Here is a 12,187-nt window from a genome sequence, read left to right as displayed (position 1 = left end):
GCGGGGTGGGCGTGGCCTGGGCCCCCGTAAGGTCACATGACCAGGGGCGCGCGGCCGGGGGCGGCTGGTGCTGGTGCGCGCGGGGCCGGTGTCGGGCCGCGGAGGGGGCGCGTACCATGGTGAGTGCGGGGCGGGGGGGGGCCGCGGTGGTGGCGGCTGTGAGGGCTGTGCAAGGGGGCGCGGGGGGGCGCGTACCATGGCGAGTGCGGGGCGGGGGGGGGAGGGCAGCGCCGATCCGCCATCGCCTGAGGCGGCGGCGGCGGCCTGGGCGGGGCGGTGCCTCCTCTCCCCCTCCTTCCTTCCAAGCGCAAGGATTTAGGGGGTTATTAATTTTATTTGCGGATTACAAGTGCCCGCATGACCTCGGCAGGGCGGGGTTTGGTGGTGGAGCTCGGGTTCCGTGTGCCCCGCACGGCCGGACCTGGGCTTAGCGCTGGTTTTGCGGCGGTGCCGTGAGGGCTGCGATCCCTGAGGAGCGCACCCTCCAGGAAACGGCAGCTGTTTGTGCCCGGCAGCCTGCGCCGAGTGCTCGCCGTGCTCCGATGAGGAGGTTAAAAAAAAAAAAGAGTCATACTGGATCGATGGCTTCGTGCTTCTGGGGTGTTCGGGTTCCTTAACTCTGTTGCTCGTGCAGGAGCTGCTCGGGGCTCTGTGTGAAGCTGGGGTTTCTTCACTCTGTACATTGTGGCATTCCTACAAGTCCTTCAGTGCGGCTATCACACTTCAGGGCTGATCGCAGCTTGGGTTTGGGCCTGATGAAGCAGAATCTCCAGCCTCTGTCTTTTGCACAAAACCAAGAGTGCAGCCTGGCATTTGGCCAGTTTCTGGAAACCCCAGTTCTCCGTCTGCATTCTCTTAAACTGTAACATAATAAGCCCTGCGATAGCTATCTGAAATACTTCTTGTTTTGCATAGTTTCCCCACAGCAGTGTCTTCGATAGCAGCTGGAGGAGAAGCCAGCTGTTGACTTCTTTATTTCATGTGTTCTTGTCCTCTCTGGTGGAGATCACAGCTAATCTGGAAGGAGTGCAGTTGAAATATTTACATGCACTCTCCTGAGGAGTGATGTGTTACCAATGTTTGGTACCATTTAAAGGGTCGGTTTGTAATTCAGAAGGTACTGTGAGAGCAGTCTGTATAGTTTGCTTAATGGTAATGTGTTTCCTTGTTTAGTTAGAGGGGAATATAAGAATAACCTGGAAACCAAGTACAGTTTCAAGGAAAAAAATGTTGCCATGCTCAAAAGTGTATTGTATTTAAAAGAGTCTACAATTTCAGAATTTTTGTTGGAACTTTCTTCCTTTTCTCTTGCCCTTCCCAAGAAGCCAAGAATCAGTAATGATTCTAATGTGCAAAAATATTTTTTCAGCAGTCTATACAAATAGACGCTCTGCTTGGCAGAGACTTGGAAGACATTTCTGTCTGATGGCCTTGTTGGTCATCTGCTGCTGCTTTCCCCTCAGAATGTGCAGTAGATAAAATAGGATTTCAGTTAGTCATATATATCTTTGTGGATTGTAGTGGGGCCAGTTGCTGAACACACACAAAGTCAGTTTATTCTTGTGTGAATCACTGTTCTATAGATCCAGCTTGCTCTGTGTCCTCTCTTTGTGTTCCTACAGCTAAACAGTAACATTCAGATCAAACCTTTCCCTGGGATCTTTGTTTTTCATGCTGCATTTCAAACTTCAGGACCCTAGAATGTCTTGGGAAGAGTTCTTACTCCTTTTTTTTTTAAATGTTAAATTGGTGGGATGGGGAGGAGAAGGAAAAGTAAAACTTGCAGGATGAGGTAAGTTAAATAATTGAATCAAAGTATAATAGTAAAGGTAAATAATAATAACAATAATAATAAATAAGTGATGCACGATGTAGTTGCTCACGACCTGCTGACTGATGTCAGCCCTTTCTGGGTAACTCCCCCAGTTGATACACTGGGCAGGACATTCTGAGGTGTGGAATATCCCTTTGGCTGGTTTGGGTCACCTGTCCTGGCCATGCTCCCTCCCAGCTCTTTGGTGTGCCTCCTTACTGGCACAGCACAAGGCACAAAAAAGGTCCTTGAGTTAGAATTAGCCCAACTTAGCAACAACTAAAACATCAGTGTGTTATCAATGTTACTCTCAGACTGAATCCAAAAAACAGCACTGTATCAGCTACTGAGAAGAAATTAACTCTAGAAGAGCTTATATCTAGAAGAAGTTAACTTTAGCCAAAACCAGGACAGGCTGTTTCATGTGTGTGAAATTCATCTGGTTGAAGCAGATCATCTCATGGAGAACATGTTTTAATTTCTCAAAAACCCACAAAAATTGCACTGTATTAGTGAAGTGTCGTCTGCTTTAGTACATCAAAGCAGATTAGTGCCTAAGTCTTTGGAGGAAAATGTTGGCTCTTGTACTAATCTTGTTGAGTTTCCCATGGAGCCACTAAGATGTTTTGCAGCTTCTTGCAAGGAGTGTTTGTGTGAGATCCAAGGATGGTCTCTCAGGTTCTTGTGTTTGATGCCGCTCAAAAGTTCGATAGAGAATGCTGAGGAGAGGTGAGGACAAACACTGTGCCTGAAGGTTACTGGTAAACTTGTGACACCCACTCTGGTATCAGCCTTGTGCAGCTGAGGTGGGCTCTGTGAAGAGCTGCAGCCTCTCAAAGCTGCTCTGCTGTCTGCTGAGACAACTATGGCGTGTAGGCAGCAAATAAAATCCCTGTTCCCCTTCCCCAGCCAGAGGGATGCTTTGGGCTTTGCATCATATCCCCTGTTATTGTTTCTTTCCATTCTACTTTGCTCTAGTGCTTGGATTTTTTTTTTTTTTATTAGTAGTAATGGTAATTGCACTGTGTACTTTTTACAAACATGATATTTTGTAGGAGCTGTCACTGCTTGTTACTGACCTGATTTCAGTTATTTGCTAGATGAGCAGCTGTCCTTTGTCATCACTATTTCTTGGGGTCTCTGATACATAATGGCTTTGTAACTTCATGGAAGCACAAATGCTTTTTCCCCAGTGTTTAGTGTTTAGTGTGCAGCTGCAAGTAAACTGGAATGTCCACTGTGTAGTAATTTATCCAATTCTTGTTATTGCAGAGTTTTCTAGGAAACCTTTTCGTTCCTGTTTGTGAGATTGATGTTGTACTTAATGATGCTGAAACACGAAAACCAGCAGAAATCAAAACAGAAGATGGTAAAGTAGAAAAACATTTTCTCTTCTACGATGGAGAATCTGTTTCAGGAAAGGTAAATTGTTATTTAAAAGTGACTATTAATAACTGTTCTGATTCTGGCATGCAGTTGCATATTTGAAGGTAAATGAAAAACTGATATAAGAGCTGAATTTTCAGCTTATGTTTTTATTCAAAGAGGAAACTGGTTTGCTATGTAGGATTTTTTTATCCACAGTCATTCAGGCAGCTGATGGAACTCAACATTTTTGAATAGTAACTGTTTATTTATTTCCGGTCATCTCATATTTATGAATGAGCTTTTTGTGCAATGATGTGCAATCCCACCATTGCTTCTGATGAGAGAACTGATTCCTTCCCCTTCCCTTTGAACTCCAAAATCCACAATCCAGTACAGGTAACAGTAGTTTTTGGCTGGTGCAGTCAAAAATTTGCATACCCTGAAGATGATAAGCCTTGTGTTCCATGCCCTGAAGTGATTTCTGGATTGCAACAGAGGGAAGAGCAACATATGAAGTGCAGCTGACTGCTGAGTCAACAAGAGTTTTTCTTACTGGGAAAAAAGACAATGAAGTTGAGATTGCCAGAGGGATTTCTCTACATTCACTATTGCACCTAGGAACTCCTTGCCATCACTCTGTTTTACTAAGGCTGTTCTCACTCTCTGAGTATTTCTGTTATGATTCACTTTTCCTTCAAAAGACTTGAGTTGGGTGGTGTTGGGTTCTGAGATTGACTTCTGAATGCCTGCTTTGATCTTGACTGACTTGTATCACTGGGCATCTTCCTGCTCTGGCTATGCCTTTCTTTACAAAGATCCTGCTTCTCTGGAAAGATCCTTCCAAGGGTGTGAAGGGCCATAGGATGAGCCTCAAACCCAGGAAGCTGAGGGAGAAACTTATGATCACTGGCTGGAGCACTGCTGGCTTGTATCTGTGACACCTGAGAGGTGCCTGATGAGTTTTGGCTAACACAAGCACAGTGGCATGAGGGGGTCTGGGAGACCAGAAGTTTTTTGGACAGCTTCCCTCTATCCCATCCCTTTTTTTCACCACAATAATGGATTGTTCCAGTAGTTTACTTCCTACTCAGATAATTGACAGTGTGCTGGATTTTGAAGCATAGGAATTTCTCTGGTCATCACTGCCTTATAAGAAAACATTCTATATGCTTAATATTTACATGTTTCAATACCAAGTAACTTTGTGGAATCCTTTCTTGTCTGTTTTTGAGAATCAGAGTCACAAATGAAAGTCTTTATGTAGGTTTCATTATCTCTTATTCTTCATTGACTTGGCTTGAAAGGAATCAGTCTCATGGCAGTTCATTTTGAACTTCCAGATGTGACTGTCTAAAGATGCTTTGAAGCATCACAACTGGCTCTGCTTGACCTCTGGCTTGGGTGCTTAATTTTGAGACTTGAAAGTTTCAATTTTAGTTGTAAAAGTCAGTCTTGTGAGTGATTAGATTTTTGGTGAATGTTTTCATGGTGCCTTGGAAATGCTTAATGTCATGATCAGCTGTTTGATTTGGCTGTCTTCAAGCTAGGGTAAGGCTGTCAAGAAGAGATCTTGCTTTTCATAGGCATGTACTAATATGTTTTCCTTTTTACTGAAATTATGTTAGAGTGAAAATGTTGAAAAAATTTAACTTGTGTTTGGTTTGTTTGTTTTTTTTTACCTTGGTAGGTGAACGTCTCCCTTAAACATGGGAAGAGACTAGAGCACCAAGGAATTAGAATTGAATTTGTAGGACAAATTGGTGAGTTTAAGCTATAAAGAGAATTTTAGGTGCTTGTGATTTATGGAACTTGGCACTTGTGATTATCAGCAATTCACATCAAATAATGCAGCCTGTTCTGCTCAGTGGATGATAACAGCCAGAGGAAAGTTGTGTTTTCCTTACTTTAAAGCAAGTGATGTACTAATTTGTGCTACTCAGAAAGTCATTGGGAGAAAGATATGTACATGTGAGGGAGAACCAGGTTGGTGAGTATTCAATCTGTCTCAGACAAGCTAAAAGTTCCATTAATAACCACTAGAGATTTAGGAAAACTAAACTTGCCATCTTCTCTGAAAGAGAAGAGGCATAGAAAAGAAATTGAGGCAGTCTGTAGCAAAATACTTAAAAAAATTCTATGGCAATTGGTTTTATGACACCTACTAGAAAGGTGAATTTCTTATAATTACCAAAGCCTTCTTAGAACTATGAGGCATCTTTATTATATCTAACTTATTACCAGTCCAGGTAATTTCTCTGCACCCTTAGGCTGATGGTAAAATTTCTTCCCTCTCAGAGAGCTCTTTGCATTATTGTCCCCCTTGGCAGTCATTACTCAAGTTGCAGCCTCCTACAATTGACTTTAAATGGAATTTCACAAATTCCCTATTTCTCATCAGTCAGTAGGCTCCAGTAGTCTGTGTCTGAAGTCTGGTGTAGCAGATGTGACTGAGACAGGCACTTGCTGCTTTGTGCTTTGAAGTTTTGCTCAGTGAGGCTGTAAAATTAAACTTTGAGAATAAAGCAGCACTGTGATGGGAGTGAGGCATATAGACAGGAAAAAAAGAGCACAAGTACATCAGCTTCATTTAGTCTGTTGGCTTCTAATAGCTGAACAAATTTTTTTTCATCTACTCTTGGCATACACATTTTATTCTCTAGATGAATTTAATTTGATGTAGTGTTTCTTGAAATTCATGCATTTCTGGGACTTTCTGTTATGCTGCATTCAGAAGCCCACAGAATTATGCAGAAATGGTTTTAACTACTGCTTTTTGGACTTGTCCATGTTTTCTTGCATCCTTCCAAGTTTTAATATAGAAATGCAAAAAGCATTGCAGTAGTGTGATCTCTCTGCATGAACTAATATGAAGTTGCAGACTAACCCCATATCAAAGATGTATTTTAAGCCAACTCTTCAGCTTTTCTGACTGGCACTAAAAGTATTCAATATGCAGCATTACATAAGCTATATATTAAATAAATGTTTGTCTTAGCAAACTAAGCACATTTTTAGATAATTTGTGGTTCTATTAGAAAATGGGAGTTAGTAATTAGTGTCAGTTTCTACCATATTAGCAGTGATAAATTGTGGAGTTGGTCTTCTAAGTTCATTTATTCTTTTCTGAAAAACTTCAGTCTGTGTAACACTAACTACAAATGCTGATGTTCAATTTTGAATGGTAGAGAAGCTTATTTTTAGTTACTGAAGTGTTTGGGTTTTGATTTTTAGGGTAATTTGTGGTGAGAATTGCACGACACATGTCCAGGAATGAATAACTGACACTGTTCTGGGGACAGGAGGTGCTGTGGCTGTGAAACTGCCTTTGTTTCCAAATGACTGACTTAGACCAGGGGTCATAATAAGCCATTTGGCTGTAGACTAGTAATAATAATAAATTATTTGCTAGGTGTTGTTAATCTGCAGACCAGATTAGGATCACTGGCCTGTCCTAAATGAGGCAGCCCTGACATTGCTTATGTTCTGTCCCTACAGCAATAAATGCTGGAAGGCAAAACCAGGCAATGCTAATTACAGAGCATGCAAAGCAAGAAGTACTTATTAAAGCTAGCTAAACTGTCATTAAAAAACACTGCCATGCTAGTGGAGCTCTCAAAGTGTTCTCTTCATTCCAGTTAGTTCTTTAGGGATGCTAACTGTAGGTTGCTAGAACTAAAGGTAATTAAAAAACCTGAATAAAACATTTGGTAAAATATGCGCATTTTAAGTTAATTGCTTTTGTTATACTCTCCCACCTGCTCCTGCCAAATTAGAGACAATTTTGTTTGCTAAAAATAAACACTGAAACATATTTTCCTTTAACTTTCTAACTTTAGAACTCTTCAATGACAAAAGCAATACCCATGAATTTGTAAACTTAGTGAAAGAACTGGCCTTACCTGGAGAACTGACCCAAAGCAGAAACTATGACTTTGAATTCATGCAGGTTGAAAAGCCATATGAATCCTATATTGGTGCCAACGTCAGACTGAGGTTTGTAACTGTTAAACCTTTTTTTTTTCTCCTCTCCTCCCCTGCAGAGAATTAATAATTTAGCAATTATGCTGCCCCCTCTTCTTCCTTTTAGTTATTACATAGAACATGTGAAAGCCAGTAGCTACTGTGCCTTGGCTGGAGTTGGGGAGATTGTAACACAATGTGGTCTTTTCTACTTAATTTGGAATTGCTCACTGCTGTTTGTATAAATAAAGTTCCTTCAATTCCATCTAGTGAAGACAGTCCATGTCTCTCCTTTTAAAAAAACCATACATACCCACAACTGAAGATAACACTCCCACATGTGGGTGTTTTCTCTTGTGTTTTGGTGTCTTACTCTTTGCTATTTAGTCTTATGAGATTGTACACTGGTCTTTCCAAGAATATTTGTACTTCAGAACATGAGTGCTCATGCTTAGTAAAACTGAATAATTCTGGCTAACTGGTGGCTTTGTTCCCAGGTATTTTCTCAAAGTGACAATCGTGAGACGGCTGTCGGACTTGGTGAAGGAATATGATCTGATTGTTCACCAGCTTGCAACATACCCAGATGTGAACAACTCCATCAAGATGGAAGTAGGCATTGAAGACTGTCTCCATATAGAGTTTGAATACAATAAGTCAAAGTAAGTGTTAGAGCAAATTGCATTCAGGTAAATAACTTGGTATAAAAACAATATATGATGATCAACTTCACCTTCTGGAGACTTAAAATGTAAAATGCTAATTACACAAAGGCCTTTTTGAGATATAGTTGGCTGTTCTGTCTTCAGTACTAACAGGAATGTTGCTAGCAAATGTTTAAGACTTAATTTTTGCATTTACACCTTGTCAGTATGACTAATAGCACTTCCTTTACTGAATCTGATGGAATGATGGAGATATTGTAGTTGCTCTGGTCTGGCTGAGGTGCTTAGTTCAGTGGGGAAGTAAGCTCCAAGTAGTTTCCAGGCAGATAAGATAACTGCCTGTGTGACTCATGTTCAAAAAGGTGTCAAAACTTGTGTTTATTCTCTAACAAAACCCCCCATTTTATTCTTTTAAAGGTATCACTTAAAGGATGTGATTGTTGGAAAAATTTATTTCCTCTTAGTGAGAATAAAAATTCAGCACATGGAGTTGCAGCTGATCAAAAAGGAAATTACTGGAATTGGTAAGAGGAACAAAGTCCAAATGAAATGGCAACTTGTGTTGTGCAGACCTGGAGGGTGAAGTCAGTAGTTGCAGCTCTTGCTAAACCAGTGCTTCACCAGCTTCTTTCTCATTGGTGTTTGACTACCAGGCTTTGTTTTTTGCATTTTGTGCTTTGGCAATAATACTTTGTAGTCAACACTGTCAGTCTGTTTAGTTGTTCTGGGGTTGTGACTCTTCACAAATGTGAACTGTTGTAAATGGAACTTGGGCATAAATACACAGTAGCCTAAACAACCTTTAATAGATAGTGAACAAAAGGGGAGGTGTAAAATGCATCCTGAAGATCCCCTTGTCTCTACAGGGATTAACTGGTTGAGGGGGTTTGGTAAACATTAGCATGAATCGGTCATATTCCAGAAATATAATTTTCTGTCATCCTAAAAAATTGATACAACAGTATCAGTTATATAGAAATATCAAGAGGCTTTGAAGCAGAAACATTCTCACAGTGAAAACTTGTTTCCCCAGGACCCAGTACCACAACAGAGACCGAAACCATTGCAAAGTATGAAATAATGGATGGTGCACCCGTTAAAGGTAACTAACTGTGATTGTTTTGATGGTGAGCATGCAGTGTTAAAATCCTATTTAAAGGTTCTGGGGCAGAAGAGAGGACTTGTAATATTTTTTTTTAACTGGACAAACCACACTTCTTAGGTTGCTGATGCATTTTCTATTTGGAGAAGACGTTTTTATGGACTATTGGCATTTCCTTGGGATCCTAGTAACTTTTATTTCTCATTAGAAATTCTGTGACTGATTCTTTCATCAAACCTGACTCCATGGTGCAGACCAGCTCCAGAGGGCTCAATATACTGATCCTTCTGGCTTTCCTGGCTCCCATGTTTGCACTGAGAAAGGGTTCTCACATTTCATAGTTGCTTCTGTGCTCATTGTTCTGTTTCTGGTTTTTTGGTGGGTATTTTTGTCTTGTGCACATTTGTTTTTATTGGTTTTTTTGGTTTTTTTTAAAGCAAGGAACAGGCACAGACAGTGCTTGGGAAACTGCTTTTATTTTGCATGTCTTCTGAAACTGTATTAATTATTCCAGTTGTGAGGAACTAATTTAAGCTTTCTGTTTTTTGCAGGTGAATCAATTCCTATAAGACTGTTCTTAGCAGGCTACGACCCAACTCCAACAATGAGGGATGTGAACAAAAAATTTTCAGTGAGGTACTTTTTAAATCTGGTGCTTGTGGATGAAGAAGACAGAAGATACTTCAAACAGCAGGTATGATCTATAGCAGTCCTGCTGCAGAATTCTCTGGGCTTTTTCATGCAGCTGAGAAGCCACCTGTGCTTCATGTGTGGTGCAAGCATTTCTGCTGGCAAGTGTGTTGACAGCTCTGTAAATGATGTTACCTTGCACAAAAGGAGCCAAGGGGGATGCTGGATGCTATTCCAGCCAGGACAGGGTGCTCAGTACCATAGAACTTGCTTTGGGAGTACCCAGCCAAAACACTGGGTGGGTAAAATGAGCTACTGGTGCATTTGTTTGCTTCCTTGAGCTCCTGCAGAGAAATCTCCCTGCCTGCATTAGCCTGGGATCAAAACTGCAAAGGACTAAGGTGTTTGACTGAAAATGTGAGAGAAGGTAAAGTGATGCTGAGGAAATGTGTAGCCAGAAGGGTCACTGGAAGAAGCTGTGTGGATTAGATCAGAATCTTCCTACTACAAGTAGACACAGGAACATGGAAAACAAGAGATAGCTCGAGCATACAGTGGCTGTGGTAGGCCTTGGATTTTGAGAAAAGGAGGAAAAAAAATTTCTTGAGCTCTTTAATGCTCTTAAAATTGAGGGTAGGATAGTTGAGGAAGGAGTGACTGCTCAAGATTTGAAGTATTCAAGCAGTATCTACATATGTAAACTTAATGGTGGTGTCTTATTGTTACTTTTATATGAACTGCACTGTTAAGTAGTATGGATATGGTTTTTTGGTGGGCTCTTGTGTTTGGTTATCTTTTTTATTTTCCTGAAAGTTTTTTAGTTTATCAGGAACTTAAGATACTTCATGCGGTTGCCTTAATGGTAACTGTTGGTTTCAAGAGTGTTTTCTTCCTCAAATAGGAAATAATTTTATGGAGAAAAGCTCCTGAGAAGCTGAGGAAACAACGGACAAACTTCCACCAGCGATTTGAATCTCCAGAGTCACAAGCATCTGCTGAGCAACCCGAAATGTGAACTGGTCTAAGGTGAAAAACTTTGCAGTGCTTCAGCAGGTTCAAGATGGCAAGCAGCCTGTGGGGAAAGAAGGCCAGAATTCCCATTACAACTGTCTTCCTTCATCTTGCAGTGCTGCGTTTACCATACTACTAAAGCGTTCTTCAGTTAAACATTCAAGTATGTATATACATTTAAAATAAAGTGCTTTCTCAAACACTGGAACTTTCTTAAGCTACTATTTTATACTGCACATTTACTTTTATTTGATAATGTTATATGCACTTGGGTATGCAAAAGCTTAAATCTAGTTATTTCCATGCATGGTAGGCTGGTGTATTTGATTTTTTTGCTGCTCACCTCTACAGTGTAGACTAAAGCATTTCCCGTCTCTCATGTTGTTTATTGCATGTTTGTTTCCAATGTTGCTTATTTGCTTTGTTTTGTTTTGAAACTGCATTAAGACACAATTGACTAAATCACACTAAAAAATCAAGGTTTATGGTGCATTTGTCCTAAAATCTCCTAATGACAGCGCTAGACAGGGTTTAACTGAAGCTGCATGTACATGCACTATGATTGGAGCCTTCAGACACCTCACCAGTGGTTCTTTGAGGCTTTGTAACAAGTTACAAAGAATATTGGCAAGCATCTTTGCCCTCTCTCCCTCAGTTCTCTGTCAAACTTCTCTAAGCCTTTCACATGAGCTGCACCTAACTTTTGGGGGCTCCTTACCCAGTAATTAGTGACTGTAGGGGTGTCATGAGTTCACCATCAGTGGTGAGCAGGTAAAGTATTTGAACATAGTTCTAAACGCTGGTAACATTGGTTATTTTGCAAATATGTGAAACTGTGTTTCCTCCTGGCTTCATCATTCCACTGTCTTCACAGTCGGTCTCTGTAACTGTCCTGAGGGGAGAGGCTAAATGTCCTCCAAGGACATCCTTCGGGGCCTGTCAGAGGGCAAACAAGCTCTTTGTGGTCTTCTGCCAAGGTATTTGAGGCCAGGCAAGCCTTAAAACTCAGAAGCTTGTCTGGCACAGCAGGTTGTTTGTCTTTCTCATCATCTCATAGGCATTTAGTGTTTGAAGAAGTAGCTTGGAGGAGTTAGTGTTCATCTGTTCACCACAGAGCGTGGGGCCTGTTGCCAGGCCTGTGCCTTGGGCACAAATGGCAGCCTGCTGTGAGGAGGGCAGCTTGCACTTGGAGCTCACCTGGCCTTCCAGCCAAGGCCTCTCAACTCAGGTGCAAGTGTCATTGGTAACCTTACTTTATGAGTAAGTAAATAATCGAATTACATTTCTGTAAGAACTGTTTTATTACTGCGGCACTTTGATAAAGCAAAGACTCTGTGTACTTTATGCTAGGATACTCCTAACGCGGATATCTTCGGCTGAGAGCAAATCCAACTCCCTCATGTAAGTGCCTGTTCAGAAACTTAAAAGAATAAAGTTAAAAAAAAAAAAAAGCCAAATATTTTCATGGTCACTTGCATGTCGTAAACCTGGGAACGATGATTTTCAAAAACTTGATTGTACTTAACCAGCCTCAGATTGTGCAAACATGTATAACGAGCGGGGGGAAAACATCCTAAGCTGCTATTTGAATTATTAAACCAGCTGTATTCTCACTAAAGCCGCCTTGTCTGTGTGTGA

General features: G+C 41.0%; 1 protein-coding gene across 1 annotated transcript; it reads left to right on the top strand.

The window, feature by feature from the left end:
• Positions 1–36: 36 nt before the first annotated feature.
• Positions 37–12,167, top strand: VPS26A (VPS26 retromer complex component A; the record flags this gene model as incomplete). Its single annotated transcript, XM_079311954.1, is given in 11 exon segments — positions 37–63; positions 65–97; positions 99–119; positions 3,086–3,235; positions 4,869–4,941; positions 7,018–7,174; positions 7,639–7,803; positions 8,224–8,330; positions 8,840–8,908; positions 9,460–9,602; positions 10,440–12,167. Coding segments are annotated over 11 exon segments (1,059 nt in total). The 3' UTR covers positions 10,554–12,167.
• Positions 12,168–12,187: the final 20 nt, after the last annotated feature.

Source organism: Erithacus rubecula (genome assembly GCF_903797595.1).
Source record: "Erithacus rubecula genome assembly, chromosome: 9".
NCBI classification, from domain to species: Eukaryota; Metazoa; Chordata; class Aves; order Passeriformes; family Muscicapidae; genus Erithacus; species Erithacus rubecula.
This window is presented reverse-complemented; position numbering and strand designations above follow the sequence as displayed.